Consider the following 14,967-nt stretch of genomic DNA (forward strand, 5'->3'; position numbering starts at 1 on the left):
CAAAGATTTCCCCCACAATGCTTTTACAGGAGTGTAACCATTATCCTGACAATCAGATCACCCATTCTCAGATAACTTACATTTAATGTGTGAAAAAGAAAGGGAGTACTTTACAGCAGTTCCTGGAGAGAAGAGAAAGGACTATGGTGAGCAGTCCACTGACTGCTCCCTGGAGCTCCCTTCCCCCTTGCCTTCCTCCCCTCTCCAAGTACAGTAACACAATCCACAAGGTAACTGAACTCTCCTGGGGGAATCTGGGGCACAAGAGGCTGCAGCTCCTTTCCAAACGAATTCGTTTCATTTCTTTATTTTAAAGTCCACCGATCATCATCATCATCACAAAAAAACCCCATGGGAAATGCAACTAAAGAGAAAAAGTCCAACCAAGACCTAAGAACCCAGAGCTAGGAGCAGATGTGGGCCTGCGTGGCACGGCGCCGGCGCCCGCGCGGGAGGAGACGGCCCCGTGCGCCGCAGCGCTGTGGCCAGAGCTGGCCAGGGTCCTTTATGTCAACCGCTGAACGATGACAGCGTTGAGCAGGTTGGCTTCCTTCAGGGTCTGGTTCTCATCAGTCAGCTCTTTATTGGGAAAGGTGGTCATGAGGACGAAACTGGTGGCAGCCATCGCTGGCCGAGCATCTACTATGAAGAGCCGGATGTCACGGATCCTGTCCAAAGGGATCAAACACACAGGGCGGTGCTGTTACTGCCCAGCCTGGACAAATGACTGCTCTGCTCAGAGTGTGCAGCCCTGCAACTCTGTGTCTGTATTCCAGCTCTCACCACAGGCCACACCAGACTATTCTGATTCAATCTGCTCCCCTTCAGTGAAATAGTAGCAGCTGCTTTCTGGGATACATGCTCAGCTCGGTGTTCTCTTGTCTGTGTTGTCAGGGGGTTATCTGAAACTGAAAACCTCCAGACCCTTTGCTTTGAACAATTAAACTGACACTTTGTGAGCTTGTCACACACAGCAGAACCCAGAGGATTTCAGCTCCTGTGATCAGCCACACAGTGACACAGGATCCATTTCTGGAACTCAAGTCACAGGCAGAGGTTTTTGTAACATTTTGCCCTGAGCTTGACCCTTACAGAAACTGGAGGAATGAGTATAAATTACAACATCAGGAAGGTGAGAAGGAATTCAAGAGATTTCGAGTGAAGCGGTGGCGTATCTAAGCCCACTCTGCTTGTCTAAAAACAGAACTGTGGTAAGAGCATCCCTTGGTGCTCCATTCAGCACACGGAACAACCTCACAGAAAAGCCTAAATTGAGTCAGAGTAACTGAACCAGGTTCCTAATTATCTGCCAGTTTCCAAAGCCATTAGAAGACAATCAATTTTTTAGAAGCGACATCAAGGAAAGTTCTGCTGATAACACTTACACTCCCAAGGGTCGGGCTATAATCTATCCCAATTTGGAAAGCAAATCCCACCCAACAGTTAGCAACTATCTTAAAAACACCACAACAACTTTACTCCCTTTCACTCGTATAGGATGCCCAGAGCTCCTTCTGGCAGGCTAGCCAGGATTTTAGCACTTGCTCCTTGCCTTGCAGGGCCATCTATGCCTTGCCCTGTTCCCTGCTGCGCTCGTACCTGTGACTGTGGTTGAACTTCTGGACCAGGCGCCCGCCATCAGCGAGCCGGATCTGGATGTTGGTGATGGGCTCCGACTCATCGATCACGATGGCAGAACTGGCTTTGGCTTCGTTCTCTGCCTGCTGGGCTGGCGAGCTGGTGCCCATCACCTGGGGCGCGGTGCTGCCAACAGGGAGACGCAAGGTGAGCTGTTAGAAACCAAACTCACCTGGCTACAGGGTACCAGATCAGGCAGCAAGCTCACTGTCTGCCAGGCCAAACTACCAGGCTCCTCCACAAGCAAGCTGCAAGTCAGAATTTTTGAGTCAGCCAGTCAGCAGGAACTTGTCTACAAGTTCAACTTTACCATCCCCTGTGGTGCCACGGGTTCTCACACTCACAAGTTAACAGGGGAAAGTGTGACTTGGGAATACTGCTCCAATACAACACACCAGGGAAGTTCCAGGCCAGGGATCTGGCTCCTGGCAGGGGGAGGCTGGGCCACCTCCCAGTATACGTCAGTGAGCCTTGCTTCCTTAGAGGAACACCTCCCATCCCACAGGCACCCAGTGCCTTTCTTTCAGAAGGATGAATCAGAAGGCTCCACCTCACAAGGCTCAAGTGACTCTCTCACATTACATGTAGTAAACCAGTGTCATCATTGTCTCACCTGCCCAGTTTCTGTCCTTCTCCAGTAAAAGCTCTGAAGACACTTTTAGGTTTCACGTACTCCTCATCACGGTGATCTTCCATGTCCAGGTTCACCTGTCCGCCCCGTGCTAACCTGCGCAGCTCAGCTGGGACTTCCCTGCAGAGAAAGTCTTCTAAGGCAGCTGCCTGAGGCAGCAAGGCAGGAATGCATGGACATAAAGCCCAAGATCCCTGGAATTTCAGGAATCACAGAGAGCCTTTGCTTAACTGACAGGGCAGATGTACACCTCCCACTGACAGACACAAATTAAAGGTTATTTCTCTCTGATCCTCACCTGCAGTGACATAATGCATCAGAAATTCTCAACACAAATATCAACATGTTTGTTTACTTCAAACTCTCAAGGCCCCACATAAACCAAACACACTCCCTGTTTACCTGAACCTAATGTTCCATATTAAGAGTAACTAATTTCTTGCAAGAAAGCTCAGGTGAAATGTGCCACGGATTCAGAAGTCTGGATTCCACCAACGCTCATGTTTCAGGAAACAGATGTCCCTTTTCTCCCCTCTCACTACGTACCCTCTGCGGATATCATCGAGGAACTGGGCATTGGACGGATCCTGGTAGCTCCTCAGTTCTCCACTGTCCAGACTAAATCCACTCTTCCAGAGCTTCAGTACAACGTGCACCTGCAGCAGCCCCAAAAGAACAATCAGCCTTACTGGGCATCTTGGTGACAACAAAAACTGAAGCAAAGTGAAAAGCTTCAGATGGGCAGAGGAGCTTCAAGGTGCAAAAACATTCCAGCAGGTTTCTCTGAGCTAAGGGAAAAACCCAAAGCAGCAGCTTTTATGTAATGGTCAAGTGTCAATTCCTAGAAGGTGGCATGGTCCCCTTTTGGATAAATGTGGCTGAAGAGCCACGAATGTGCTGGGTGAGGAGCCTCAACTAAGTTTCCATCACAGCCACGAACTTGTTTGGTCAAAAACCAAGCACAAGGGAATCTTGAACTGATACTGTCACCTCCCATCTATGGATATATATTGGATATATATATAATAATGGATAAAGAGTTGATTTCCCAGTGCTCTTTGCACACTGTTTTTCCCAATCTGCACTTCTAAGAAAAGCTCAGATTCTTAATTAAAAGATCACCAGAAAACTGTTTACCCAAGACCTAATCATCTACTACTTTCTACTTGGAAATCCCACAGGAAGCAGGATTTACCCTATTTCTGTCCTTGTGAATTTCTATGAAGCTTTGTATCTCTCAGGGCTGGCACGCTCAGTAGCTGGAGCAGAGAAATCCCTGGAGTGACAGCTACAAGCCCAAGCAGAGATACTCACATCCTGAGAAGAGCTTGGTTTCCTCTCTCCTGCCACATAAGCCGACTCCTCCTCTGGAGTAGCCCCAAGGCGATACCCTCCTCCTGCAAAAGGCTGTGAGAGAGAGGCAGGCACAGGGTTACAGAACCACACACACCCAAGGAGCTGCTTCCCTTTCCCACCACCCCTGTGGGTGAACAGGGACTTCACGGCATCAGAAACATCTCCTGCCCTGCAGGCAGTGACAGCTTCAGCAAATCAGTGTGGCACAACAGAGTGGTTTTTCTTGCCACTGTGACACACAAAATTGAGCTGCACTAAGAGAGGAGTCCAGACTTAGCTGCTGAGATAATTCCAGGACTCCTCAGTACCAAATAGCTGGCAGGGTGGAACCTTAACTGAAACGGGGAACAGAAGAAAGAACTCCTCCCTCCTCACCTTTGGCTTGCTCGTCTCGCCACCGCTCTTGGCTGTCCGGTCGACCGCCACCGCGCCGTGCTCCTTGGCTCCCTTGAACAGATCCTCCACCAGCTCGTTGGGACTCTTCTTCCTCGGAGGACCCACGATCTGCTGGCCACTCCTCTCTGAGCCACCGGCATAAAACCTGACAGAAAGAACCCAGCTGGGTCAGGGCTCACTTGCTGGTGCTTGTGCAGCTCAGGGAACCCCTTGGATCTACAAACACTGGCTACCCCCAGTGTGTCTCCCACTGCAGCCACGTGCGAGCTCCTGTGCTGCAAAGACTTTCTTTTTATGTCAATTCCTGTAAATTACCCGTGGATCAATAGCAACAAAGTGGTAACAGTGCTCAGACCTGGGAAGAGGAGCAGCCCAGAGGGACAAGCCCAGTTTTAAACACTGCTACCAGCTCAATTACCCAGCTGAGCAAGGCTTCCAGCAAATCTCTAACCTGACAGAGCAGCATCCAGCTGGAATTCTGAGGGAAGGCACACGTTCATGCCACGCAAGGGATGGATCTCAACTGGAAGCAATGGATGCACAGTCAGTGAAGTGCAATTAAGCATTTCTGGAAGATTGGGTTTATTAGCTTCCAGATGGCTTGTAACACACAGAGTGAGCTCCCTGCTGCCTGCAGACCACAGCCCATCCAGGCTGAGCCACCCCTTCAGACACATCAGTTCCATTCCATTTACCTTGCCCGTCAACCTTAAGGGTATTTAACTACTTAGAGCTGACATTGTAGGACACTGTCCTACTAATACTCCATGTTCCCCAGGAAAGGGGCTCTACGTTTTTATTTCTGACTCCACACTCTGTTACTTTACCCTTACCAAAAAGAACCCAAAACCAAAACCCCGACCAAAATAAACACTCAAAGTAAGAAAACCAATCCCTGTATAATCCCACATTTCTGTTCCCTGTGGACACAAATGAGCTGTTTTCTATTCTTAACCCAGGCCTTCCACATCCCACTTTAGGCTTTTAGAGCTGAGCTGAGCACGTGCTTGTGCAGAGGCTTTGCACTGACAAACCTGCCCTGTCAAACCTCAAATGTTTCATTACAGGAACTTCAAATCCGTGTAAATTGGGTCTTTTCAAAAAAGCTGTGCACAGGCAGTAAGCCCTCCCAGAAGGGATAAACACCCAGCATTTGAGCCTTCAGCTGCAAACTCACCGCTGTCCCTCCTCCTCTTCATCATCCTCCTCCTGCGCATGCACAAGGTCTCTGAAGGAGGTTACTCGGTGGTCACTGCAAAAATCCAGCAAGAAGGATGTTAGCCTCCAGACACATTCCCAGCTGGAACATTCCACACTGCAACAGACTCCTTCTGCAAGGTGGGCTCTGTTCACCAACACCTGACCTGAGAGAACTTTTCCTTCATGACAAAGGCAGCAGATCCTCTTTGGGCCTGGACAGCATTCCCTTACTGTAAAGGGATTTGACAAGGTAAAAGTCACTTTCTTGCTTTGTAAAATGCTCAGCTTGATCAGCTCAAGTGTCACACAAAGTAAGAAAATATTCTTCCTGCAGAAATATGATCTGCTTAAATGAAATGTCACTATCAGACTGTTTTTAATGTCAAAAGATAAATCAAGCTTTTGCTGAGCAATGAGGCAAGATTTCTTAACTGATCTCTGGCTTAGTTGTGCAATAACACCCATGCCTGTGATGTACAAACATTCAGGTTTTCACTGTTTCTAGAGAACCACACAAGCAAACCTAAACACAGAGCTACTTCTACTGAAAATTAACACAATCAGTGGTTTAGAGAGTGTGTTTTGTCAGCTTTCCAGTATGGAGCTGAAGCTCCCTCCTCACCTGGCTCCAGTGCCTCTGGATATGGAGCTGGGTGTGGGCTGGGGAAGGGTCAGGATGTCCTCATCACCCCCGTCCTCATAGAAACTGGCAAGAGCAATCTGGAAGGGAAAAGCACCAAAGCTCCTCAGGAAAAACACACACAAACAACCCAGCTGAAGCACCTGCCACGCTGGATCTCCTAAGGCACCTCACACTAAAGACACTTCATGTCATTTCCCCTGTTGCAGGTCCTGGCAAAGAGGAGGCCTCAGCAGGTTTACTTTTGGCTGTGTCATGGCAGGACACTCACTGCTGCAGGGATGTCACCCTCCCTGTCAGGGACTGTCAGGGCCCTTCTGCAGCCCTTCTAGAGGAGTTATGCCAAAATAACTCCTCTGAAACAGCAGCTTTTGTGCCATGCATGAGCAGACTCGGAATTTAACACAGCCAGTTTGAGGAGGAGCAGGTCAGAATGGTGACTGACTCCCCCTCAGTTTGTTTGCTGATAGCGCCAACAGCACAGCACTCACCAGCATTCCAGGAAAACCTACATAACCCCTCACCTTCCGCTCCAAAGTGAACGACAGAACGAGGAGAGGCCTCCGTCTCAGCCAGCCCACGGCTCCGCCACAAGGGCTGAGCCCGGCGACGGACGGGGGCGAGGCCTGAGCCTGCGGGACACCGACCTCCGGCCCAGCGCTGCCCCCGCCAGCGCCACGGCCTCTCGAGCCGCGGCCCCGCCGATCCCCGCACCGCCCCGGGGAGGGCGGAGGGCAGCGGCAAAGGTACCTGGAGGTCCCAGCCGGCAGACTCGAGGAAGAACCGCGCTCGCTCCTCCTCGGCGCCGGTCACGGCCACGAACTCCCTCAGCGCCTCCTCCCGGTCCGCCATCTTGCCGCGGTGCAGCGCCCAAACCGCGCCGGGCCGCCCCGCCCGCCCCGCGTGCGCCGCCAAACCCGCCCGGCCGGAAACACCCGCAAACAGCGGCCCCTGCCGGACAGGAGGTGGAACTGCACCGCGCCCGGCCCGGCGTGAGCACCGGGCACCGGGATGGGCAGAACCGGGCACCGGGCACCGGGCACCGGGATGGGCAGAACCGGGCACCGGGATGGGCAGAACCGGGCACAGAGCACCGGCCCCGGGATGGGCAGAACCGGGCACCGGGATGGGCAGAACCGGGCACCGGGATGGGCAGAACCGGGCACCGGGCACCGGGCCCCGGGATGGGCAGAACCGGGAACCGGGCCCCGGGATGTGCAGAACCGGGCACCGGGATGGGCAGCGCCGGGCACCGGGATGGGCAGCACCGGTCACCGGGATGGGCAGAACCGGGCACCGGGCACCGGGATGGGCAGCGCCGGGCCCCGGGATGGGCAGAACCGGGCACTGGGATGGGCAGAACCGGGCACCGGGCACCGGGATGGGCAGAACCGGGCACCGGGATGGGCAAAACCGGGCACCGGGCACCGGGATGGGCAGAACCGGGCACCGGGATGGGCAAAACCGGGCACCGGGCACCGGGATGGGCAGAACCGGGCACCGGGCACCGGGATGGGCAGAACCGGACACCGGGCAGCGGGCAGCGGGCACCGGGATGGGTAGAACCAGGCACCGGACACCGGGCACCGGGATAGGCAGTGCCAGGCACTGGGATGGGCAGCACCGGGCACTGGGATGGGCAGAACCGGGCACCGGGATGGGCAGAACCGGGCACGGGGCACCGGGCACCGGGATGGGCAGAACCGGGCACTGGGATGGGCAGAACCGGGCACGGGGCACCGGGCACCGGGATGGGCAGAACCGGGCACCGGGCACCGGGATGGGCAGCGCCGGGCACCGGGCACCGGGCACCGGGCACCGGGATGTGCAGAACCGGTCACCGGGATGGGCAGCGCCGGGCACCGGGATGGGCAGCACCGGTCACCGGGATGGGCAGAACCGGGCACCGGGCACCGGGCACCGGGATGGGCAGCACCGGGCCCCGGGATGGGCAGAACCGGGCACTGGGATGGGCAGAACTGGGCACCGGGCACCGGGCGTGGGGATGGGCAGCACCGGGCACTGAGCACCGGGATGGGCAGCGCCAGGCACTGGGATGGGCAGTACCGGGCACCGGGAATTGGGATGGGCAGCACGGGACACCGGGATGCGCAGCACCGGGCACTGGGCGTGGCGGTGGGCAGTACCAGGCACCGGGATGAGCAGAACCAGGATGGGCAGCACCAAGTACCGTGTGTGTAACACTGGGCACTGAGCACTGGGACGGGCAGCAGCGAGCCCGGTGTGCAGCACGGAGTGCTGGGGATGGGCAGTGCCAAGCCCCAGCGCAGGGCGAGTGTAAGGGCCGGGGACTGACGGCGCGGAGCAGCCCACGGCAGCCTCTGCCTCCCGGTTCCTTTATTTCCAGGTTCACACATCGCTGCTGGCAGTGGCCAAGCCCTGAGACGCGGCTCCAGGAGCTGGGGACTGAGGTGGAGCGGGACAGGACAACATCTCCAATGCCTTTCTCTTCATGCGCTTGAAGAGGAAGAAGAGAAGCCCGCCGAGGAGCCCCTTCTCCAGCAGGATAGCCATCCACAGGAGGACGAGGCTGGACAGAAGGTTGTCACCTGCAGTGGGAACAGAGGATGTGAGCAACCAGGGCTCAGGGAGAGGCATCCCAAACCCCGCAGGGAGCCTTTCCTGGGACTGCAAGCTTCCTCAGAGGGTGACACCACACAGCTGCCCTGGCAGGCACCCCATCCCAGCAGCTCTGACTCACCTTTTGCCATCTGCAACCCGTTGCTCAATGTCCCTTGGGCCGGGTTGGAGATCCACAGGAAGGTTGAGTTGCCGGCAGGGGCCTGGGCATCGTGCACCACCATGCAGGTGATTGTGGACCCGTTTTTCTCCTCGCTGGCTTGCACCTCCACCTGGCTTCTCAGCTCAAACAAACGCTGGGGCAGCTCCGATGGCCGGGAGACGTTCTCCACCTTTATCTCAATCCCATTCTCCAGCCAGGAAACGGAGACATCTGCTGGGTAAAACTCCTTCACAAGGCAGGTGAAGGTCACGGTCTTGTTCACCTCAATGGGGCTTGGCTCAGCGCGCACTTCGATGCTGGGGGGAACTGGAAAGAGAGGCAGAGCTCGGTGGTTGGTGTCCCCTGCTCTGCTGCCCACAGGGACCCCCGTCCTCCTCCCAGGGACCCCAGCCCCACAGCAGCTGACAGCAGTGTGAGTCCCCCAGCCCTCACCTCGCAGGACTCTGCTGAGCCGGTAGCTGCCACGCAGCGGGGACGGCAGCGTGGAGTGCTGCACCTCGCAGAGGAGCTGAGAGAGGACGTCATCCTTCTGCAGGGTCACCGTCGCTCTGCTGGACATGTTGTAGGTGTTCATCCTCCATTTGGCGATCTGGGGCGGCTGACCTGCCATGGGGTTCTCGTTCTTGAACCATTTCACCCCAGTCTCTCCAGGAAAGAACCCTCCAGTCGTGCAGGTGAAAGGCACCGACTGCCCCGGCCTCGCTCTCTGCTCAGGCCCGGACACGAGCGGGGGGCTGGGTTTGGCTGTGGGGAGAAGCATGGGGCCATCAGACCAGGCTCTGCCCCCTGCCCAGCCCTGGGCCTGCCTGGAGCAGAGTCTCATACAAGGCCATGGGGATGGCCCATGGGATCCTCTCCTGGACCAGCCCTGAGCCCCTTCCCCATCCCTGCTCTACCTGAGCAGAGCCCGCTGGGCTGTTCCCATCAGGAGCTGCTCCAGGAGCCCCACTCACCTTGCACAGACACCTCTGTGCCACGGCCATGCTGAAACACCTCATCATCACCAGTGTTCCCCTTGACAAACTTCACACAGTAGTAGGTGCCCATGTCCTCGGGCTGAACGTTCCTGATGTGGATGGTGAAGTCTGTGTCAGACTTATCCACTGCTCTCGTCACACGGGAGGAGGGATCCTGCTTCTCCTGGTCATAGACAGTCTTGTTCACACGGCCCCAGCCCTTCAGCCACATCACAGGACCAGGTCCAGCGAGTCCAGATGTGGTGCAGTTCAGGGTGAGCGTCTCCCCCGCTTCCACCGTCACCTTGGCCTGGGGCTGCTGCAGACGGAATTCCTGACCCGCCTGGGCGCTCACACCTGGGCAGAGAGACAGAAAGGTTTGGAATTGACAACAGGCCCCAGGGCTGGGGCACAGCACAAGGCACCATCAGACCCCCTGAGCCCGGAGCATGGGACAGGGAGATATTCTCGTCCCTTGTCCCCCAGGCTGCTGGGAACTGCAGCATGAGGAGAGCCCAGACCCTTGCTGGAGTAAACTGAATTTCATCTGGAGATAAAAGCAAGCTGGAAGGGAGGCTGTCAGTGGAGATCCCTGAGTACCCATGGGCACAGGGAAGCACTGCCAGGCCAGCAGGGTGGGAAACCGTGCATGGGAAATGTGATGGGGCTGTGCAGGCTCCACTCACCCGGCTCTCTGCAGAGCAGGAGCAGCATCAGGCACATGAGAAGCAGTTCCTGTGCCACCAGATCCATGGGTATTCCACGCCTTGCTCCCTGCTGGCTGGGCTCTGCTCAGCTGGATTCAGCTCTGTTGGACTCTGCTGGACTAGGCTCAGCTGACTCCGCTGGACTGAGCTTACTTTAGCAGGGTGTTGGACTCTCGCCCAGCAAAAGGGAAGGAAAGGGGCTACCACCAGTTCCTCCTTGCAATCACGCCCCATTTGCTTCTCAAACGAACACTTATCTCCTACCACATCATCTCCTATCACAACGCTGGTCCATAATGGCAATGTCCACCCGCTTTCCCCTCAGATGCGTGCCACAGCCATGGGCACAGGCACCGAGCAGCCAGCAAGAGGGACCCCGATCCAGCAGGCTCCCCCACACACGGCCAGCCTGTGGCTCAGCACCCTGGGGTGCCCAGCCCTTGCCAGCAGGATCGGGGTGCAGGATGGTGTCTCCCGCGGGTCGGTGGTGCAGAGCAGATCCCGGGATGCACCGAGCATCCCACATCCCGAAGCTCCGCTGCTCCTGCCCCTCACCGGAGCGGGGAGGACGCAAAGCCGCTCCCTGTCCCGAGCCCAGGGCAGCCTCTCGGTGCCAGGCGGTCCGGGAGTGCTGCCCGGCGGGGTCTTGGTAGGGTGATGCCCGGTGGGGTCTCGGTAGGGTGATGCCCGCCGGGGGTGATGCCCGCCGGGGGTGATACCCGCCGGCCCCGAGCAGACACCAAAGCGTTAACCACCCGCTCGCCTCAATTTCCTGTCCCGCTTCCCCTTCCCTAAAGTTTGGGCAGAACCCATGGCCGCGGCAGCAGCTCCGCTCCTGTCCGGGCAGCGAAGCCCCGTCCAGCGGCAGCTCTCGGGTGAGTCAGAATTGGGGCCCCCCAAATCCTCTCGGAGCACCCCTGCCCCGTCTGCCCCATAAACGCGAGTGGGCGGCAAAGATAAACACCGGGCGGGGGGGAGGGTGGTCCTTCCTCAGCACCTTTTGGGGTCAAAGCATCCCCGGGGGTGCAGAGCATCCCCAGCCCGGGGATGGGCGCATCCCATTCCAGCCCTGCCGAGCTGCTGCCAGACGTGTCAGGGACTTTGGGCAGGAGAGGTCTGGGGACTGGAGGGGTTTTGGGGACCCAAGGGGTTTTGAGGAGGGATTTTGGGACAAGAAGGGGTCAGGGGGCTGTGCTGGGCTACAGGGCTGCACATCCCCTCCTAGAACACTGGTTCCTGGCTGGCTCCTGGCTGTGAACCCCAATTCCTCCAGAGCCCCAGTGATCCTGGCTGGTGTGGAGCAGGGCCAGGGTGTTAATGTTTAACAGCACTCAGGAGTTTTTCCTGCCAGGAATTCCCCTTTGCTCCCTCTGCACCTCTCTGGCCTCCAGGCGGCTGCAGCACCTCCTGCAAATGACAGAACAGGATGCAGATTTATCAAATCAAAGAATTGCAGAACTGTTTGGGTTGCAAAACCCCTCTGGAATACTCGTGCCCAACCATTAATCCAGCACTGCCAAGATCACCACTAAACCATGTGCCCAAGAGCCACATCTAGGTGTCCTTTAAATCCCTCCGGGGTGGTGACTCCACCACTGCCCTAGGCAGCCTGCTCATTTTTCAGATTTGCCCCTTGCCCATTTTGAACCAGTTTTTGAAGGGTTTCCTCCCTCCCAGTGCCTGCATGTTGTCTCTGCCACTTCCCAGGATATCTCTCAGCTGCAAGCTGGGGGACACTGGGGCTTCTCTGTCTGTGAGGCTGCCCTTGCCTCACCCCACCGCTCATCCCTGAACTCTCCTGTCTCTCTGCCCAGGTGTGAGTGCCCAGCTGGGTCAGGGCTTCAGTCTGAAGCAGCCCCAGGCCAAGGTGGCAGTGGCAGTGGGGGAGACGCTCACCCTGAGCTGCACCACATCTGGAAACGCTGAACCTGGTCCTGTGATGTGGCTGAAGGGCTGGGGCAGTGTGAACAAGACTGTCTATGACCAGAATAAGCAGGATCCCTCCTCCCGTGTGACGAGAGCAGTGGATAGATCTGACACAGACTTCACCATCCGCATCAGGAACGTTCAGCCCGAGGACATGGGCACCTACTACTGTGTGAAGTTTGTCAAGGGGAACACTGGTGATGATGAGGTGTTTCAGCATGGCCGTGGCACAGAGGTGTCTGTGCATGGTGAGTGCAGCCCAGCAGGACACCTCTTCCAGGGAGCTCATCCCATAGCCCCCACCCTGCCCACAGCAAGATCCTGCTCTGCCCCACACCCACCACCCTCTCCTGCTCTGCTTCTGTCTCCACAGAGGCAACCCTGCTTCCTGGAACGGTGGCTGCAGCTGTAGTGCTCTGCTTCCTCCTCCTCCTCGGCCTCTTCATCGCCCTTTGCATGTACAGGAGGAAGCGCCAAGGCAGGGCGGGCAGCCCCTGCCCAGCCAGGACAGTGGCCATGGGCAGCTCCTCATCTGTCCCTCTGCAGTGCTGTGCAGGGACCCCCGGTACCTCCAGGTTTGTACTCAGCACCTCTTCCTTCTGCACCCGCTTTATCTTGGCTTCCTTTCTTGTCTGGAGCTGTAACTTGCCCCAGAAAAGGTCCTTTGCTCCCAGGTGCACTGTTGTGTTGGTTCTCTCTGCGTTTCATGGGAGTTTCATGGTAGGGAGCACCCAGTACCAGGGAGCTCCTGCAGCCCCTCACCGTGTGTTTGAGCCCAGCCCAGACGTGCAATCAGCACTTTGTCCCTAATTTCTGCCTTCAGCAGGGGCATCCTGCTGAAATTTGGGAAGGAAATTGAGGGCTGTGCTGGGTGGGGAAAGGGCCTGGCTTCCTTTGGTTCTGATGCCATCCTTATCCTTCCCCCTACAGTGAAGTCCTGGATGCAGAGAGCTCCCACCCGCCCAAGCAGGTAGGAGTGAGCTGTGAGTATGGGGAGCACATCCCATGCTGATGGCCTGGCAGGAGCCCTGCAGGACTCTGGGGCCAGGGGGGACATCGGGTGGGCAGCAGCTGCACACTCTGCACCATAGCACCACCTCTGCAGCTGTGGCATCACCAGCCTGGCTTGAACCTGGTTCTTGGTGTTGTCCTGTGCAGGGCCATGAGGTGGTCTGGGGGATCCTTGTGGGTCACTTCCAGCTCTCAACATTGTGATTTAGGGTTATTTTCGCGAGCCTTTCCTTGTGGCAGCATTCCCCATCTGTGTGCGCTTTTGCAGCAGAGCAGCAAGGAGGAGAACGACATCCACTACGCCGACCTGCAGCCCCTGCCCCCGGCCCCGTGGCGCGGCAGGAGCCCGGGCACAGCCCCCACCGAGTATGCCAGCCTCAGGGGAGCTGCCAAGTGACGCGTGGCACCGCTGCCTGCGCCGCCAGGCCGTGTCAGGGTGCAAGAAGGGACGTTTCTGCAGGGCACAATGAGGAAGAAGTGGGGCCGTTTGCATGGTGCACCCTGATCTCAGCTCGGCACACTGTGCTCACCATGTTTGCATCTCAGGGAAGCTCTCCCAAGAACTGGAAGCTTTCTCGACCACAGGATCAGACCACGAGGCCAAGCACCTCTGCCTTGTGCAAGCTGTTTGGTGCTGATGACACCAGGAGGGCCTCACACACACCTGTGTCCACCAGCATGGGCCACCACTGGCCCTTTCCTGGCCCACAGGTTCATAATTCGTGTTGTCTTTTCACCACCCTCATTAAAGCCAGCAAACAGCCTTCTGTCCACTCCTGCTGTGCTCAGAGCAAGGGCAATAGTGCCAGTCCTGCAGGGTCCTGGGGGGATGTGTGCCCCACACAGCCACAGCCCTCCCCCCATGCTACTGCTGAGCCCCCTGGACAGCTCCCAACTCCTCCCTGCCCCAGGCAGGGAATCTGTGGTCCCACAAAACCTGCATCTCCTGGCACAGCAGCAGGAGGCTCTCAGGAATGGCTCCTGGTGCTGCTGCTCCAGGCTGAGTCCCAGCCCTTGCCCACCTTTCCCTGCCTGCTGTTAAGGCCAAGCAGCTGGTACCAGCTGGCCCTTCTGCCCCTTCCCCTGCTCCATGCACATCTTCAGCTCCAGTCCATGCACATCTGCTCCATGCACATCTGCTCCATGCACATCTGCCCCCTGCACATTCCCTGCTTTGTGCCCACGTGTTTGGTGCCCACCTCCAAGGGAAGTGGGCCAGTGGCAGGAAACCAGAGGGCCGAGGTGGCCATGGCAGGAAGCTGCAGGTCACACTCCACACTGGCCACTGCTGCAGCCCCCAGCAGCACCCAGTCACCACATACAGCCCCCAGCCGTGATCTCCCCAGCTGTGGCAGCTGAGCTCCCACCAGCTGTGGCCCCAGCAGCCCCCTTGGCAGGAGGAACTGAGGCCAAAACAGGCTTTCCAGGCAGAGGAACCTGCTGCCAGCACCGCTGCCTGTGACCTTGAAAGCTGATACAGTCACCAGTTTTCAGCTCTATCTACTTTTTTTCTGTGAAATGAGAAAAGAGAAGTGAAATAAGACAGTGTGACCCAGGGGAGCAGGGCTGGCAGGGGAATCCTTGAGGGGACAAAATTGTCACAGCGGGGAGAAGAGTCACTAAAGAAATTGATTTGCATGACTGAATACGAGTCACCTGCTCTGGGGATGTCAGGTGGGGACAGTTTGGGGTCACTCCTCTCTCAGGGACAGCCTGGGGACACTCAGCACCCCATAGGCACG

At 57.1% G+C, this 14,967-nt stretch overlaps 3 protein-coding genes across 7 annotated transcripts; 1 reads left to right on the forward strand and 2 right to left on the reverse strand.

Annotated features, from left to right (window-relative positions):
* Positions 1 to 279: 279 nt before the first annotated feature.
* Positions 280 to 6,740, reverse strand: NSFL1C (NSFL1 cofactor; the record flags this gene model as incomplete). The annotated part of the gene is given in 9 exon segments (NM_001245477.1): positions 280 to 668; positions 1,600 to 1,764; positions 2,252 to 2,389; positions 2,816 to 2,925; positions 3,584 to 3,676; positions 4,001 to 4,166; positions 5,199 to 5,273; positions 5,844 to 5,941; positions 6,612 to 6,740. Coding segments are annotated over 9 exon segments (1,110 nt in total). The 3' UTR covers positions 280 to 505.
* Positions 6,741 to 8,202: 1,462 nt separating this feature from the next.
* Positions 8,203 to 10,444, reverse strand: LOC100219073 (signal-regulatory protein beta-1). Of its 2 annotated transcripts, XM_002193563.6 has the most exons (5): positions 10,268 to 10,442; positions 9,579 to 9,938; positions 9,058 to 9,369; positions 8,584 to 8,931; positions 8,203 to 8,431 (listed from the first exon to the last, which is right to left on the reverse strand). In XM_002193563.6, the coding sequence occupies exons 1-5, from the start codon at positions 10,332 to 10,334 to the stop codon at positions 8,232 to 8,234; spliced, it is 1,287 nt and encodes a 428-aa protein (XP_002193599.4). In that variant the 5' UTR covers positions 10,335 to 10,442; the 3' UTR covers positions 8,203 to 8,231. The 2 variants fall into 2 exon arrangements, with proteins under 2 accessions (XP_002193599.4, XP_072773204.1); XM_072917103.1 differs by having other exon boundaries at positions 8,203 to 8,931; positions 10,268 to 10,444.
* A 566-nt stretch (positions 10,445 to 11,010) lies between these two features.
* Positions 11,011 to 13,988, forward strand: LOC100231564 (signal-regulatory protein delta). Of its 4 annotated transcripts, none has more exons than XM_002193597.6 (5): positions 11,011 to 11,163; positions 12,103 to 12,462; positions 12,588 to 12,789; positions 13,145 to 13,184; positions 13,494 to 13,988. In XM_002193597.6, exons 1-5 carry the CDS (start codon positions 11,100 to 11,102, stop codon positions 13,620 to 13,622), a joined length of 795 nt encoding a protein of 264 aa, XP_002193633.3. In that variant the 5' UTR covers positions 11,011 to 11,099; the 3' UTR covers positions 13,623 to 13,988. The 4 variants fall into 4 exon arrangements, with proteins under 4 accessions (XP_002193633.3, XP_030144279.3, XP_072773208.1 ...); XM_030288419.4 differs by having other exon boundaries at positions 13,497 to 13,988; XM_072917107.1 differs by lacking the exon at positions 12,588 to 12,789.
* Positions 13,989 to 14,967: the final 979 nt, after the last annotated feature.

This window comes from Taeniopygia guttata, chromosome 20 (genome assembly GCF_048771995.1).
Source record: "Taeniopygia guttata chromosome 20, bTaeGut7.mat, whole genome shotgun sequence".
In the NCBI taxonomy this organism is placed as follows: Eukaryota; Metazoa; Chordata; class Aves; order Passeriformes; family Estrildidae; genus Taeniopygia; species Taeniopygia guttata.

Excerpts from the sequence above, each read along its gene's own strand:
- LOC100219073 (XM_072917103.1), bottom strand. The coding sequence starts at position 10,334 with ATGGATCTGGTGGCACAGGAACTGCTTCTCATGTGCCTGATGCTGCTC. Across the intron at positions 9,939-10,267 it reads CCTGCTCTGCAGAGAGCCGG|GTGTGAGCGCCCAGGCGGGT; the intron begins GTGAGTGGAGCC and ends CTCTCTGCCCAG. Across the intron at positions 8,932-9,057 it reads GCTCAGCAGAGTCCTGCGAG|TTCCCCCCAGCATCGAAGTG; the intron begins GTGAGGGCTGGG and ends CTCTCTTTCCAG.
- LOC100231564 (XM_002193597.6), top strand. The coding sequence starts at position 11,100 with ATGGCCGCGGCAGCAGCTCCGCTCCTGTCCGGGCAGCGAAGCCCCGTC. Across the intron at positions 12,463-12,587 it reads CACAGAGGTGTCTGTGCATG|AGGCAACCCTGCTTCCTGGA; the intron begins GTGAGTGCAGCC and ends CTGTCTCCACAG. Across the intron at positions 12,790-13,144 it reads GGGACCCCCGGTACCTCCAG|TGAAGTCCTGGATGCAGAGA; the intron begins GTTTGTACTCAG and ends TTCCCCCTACAG.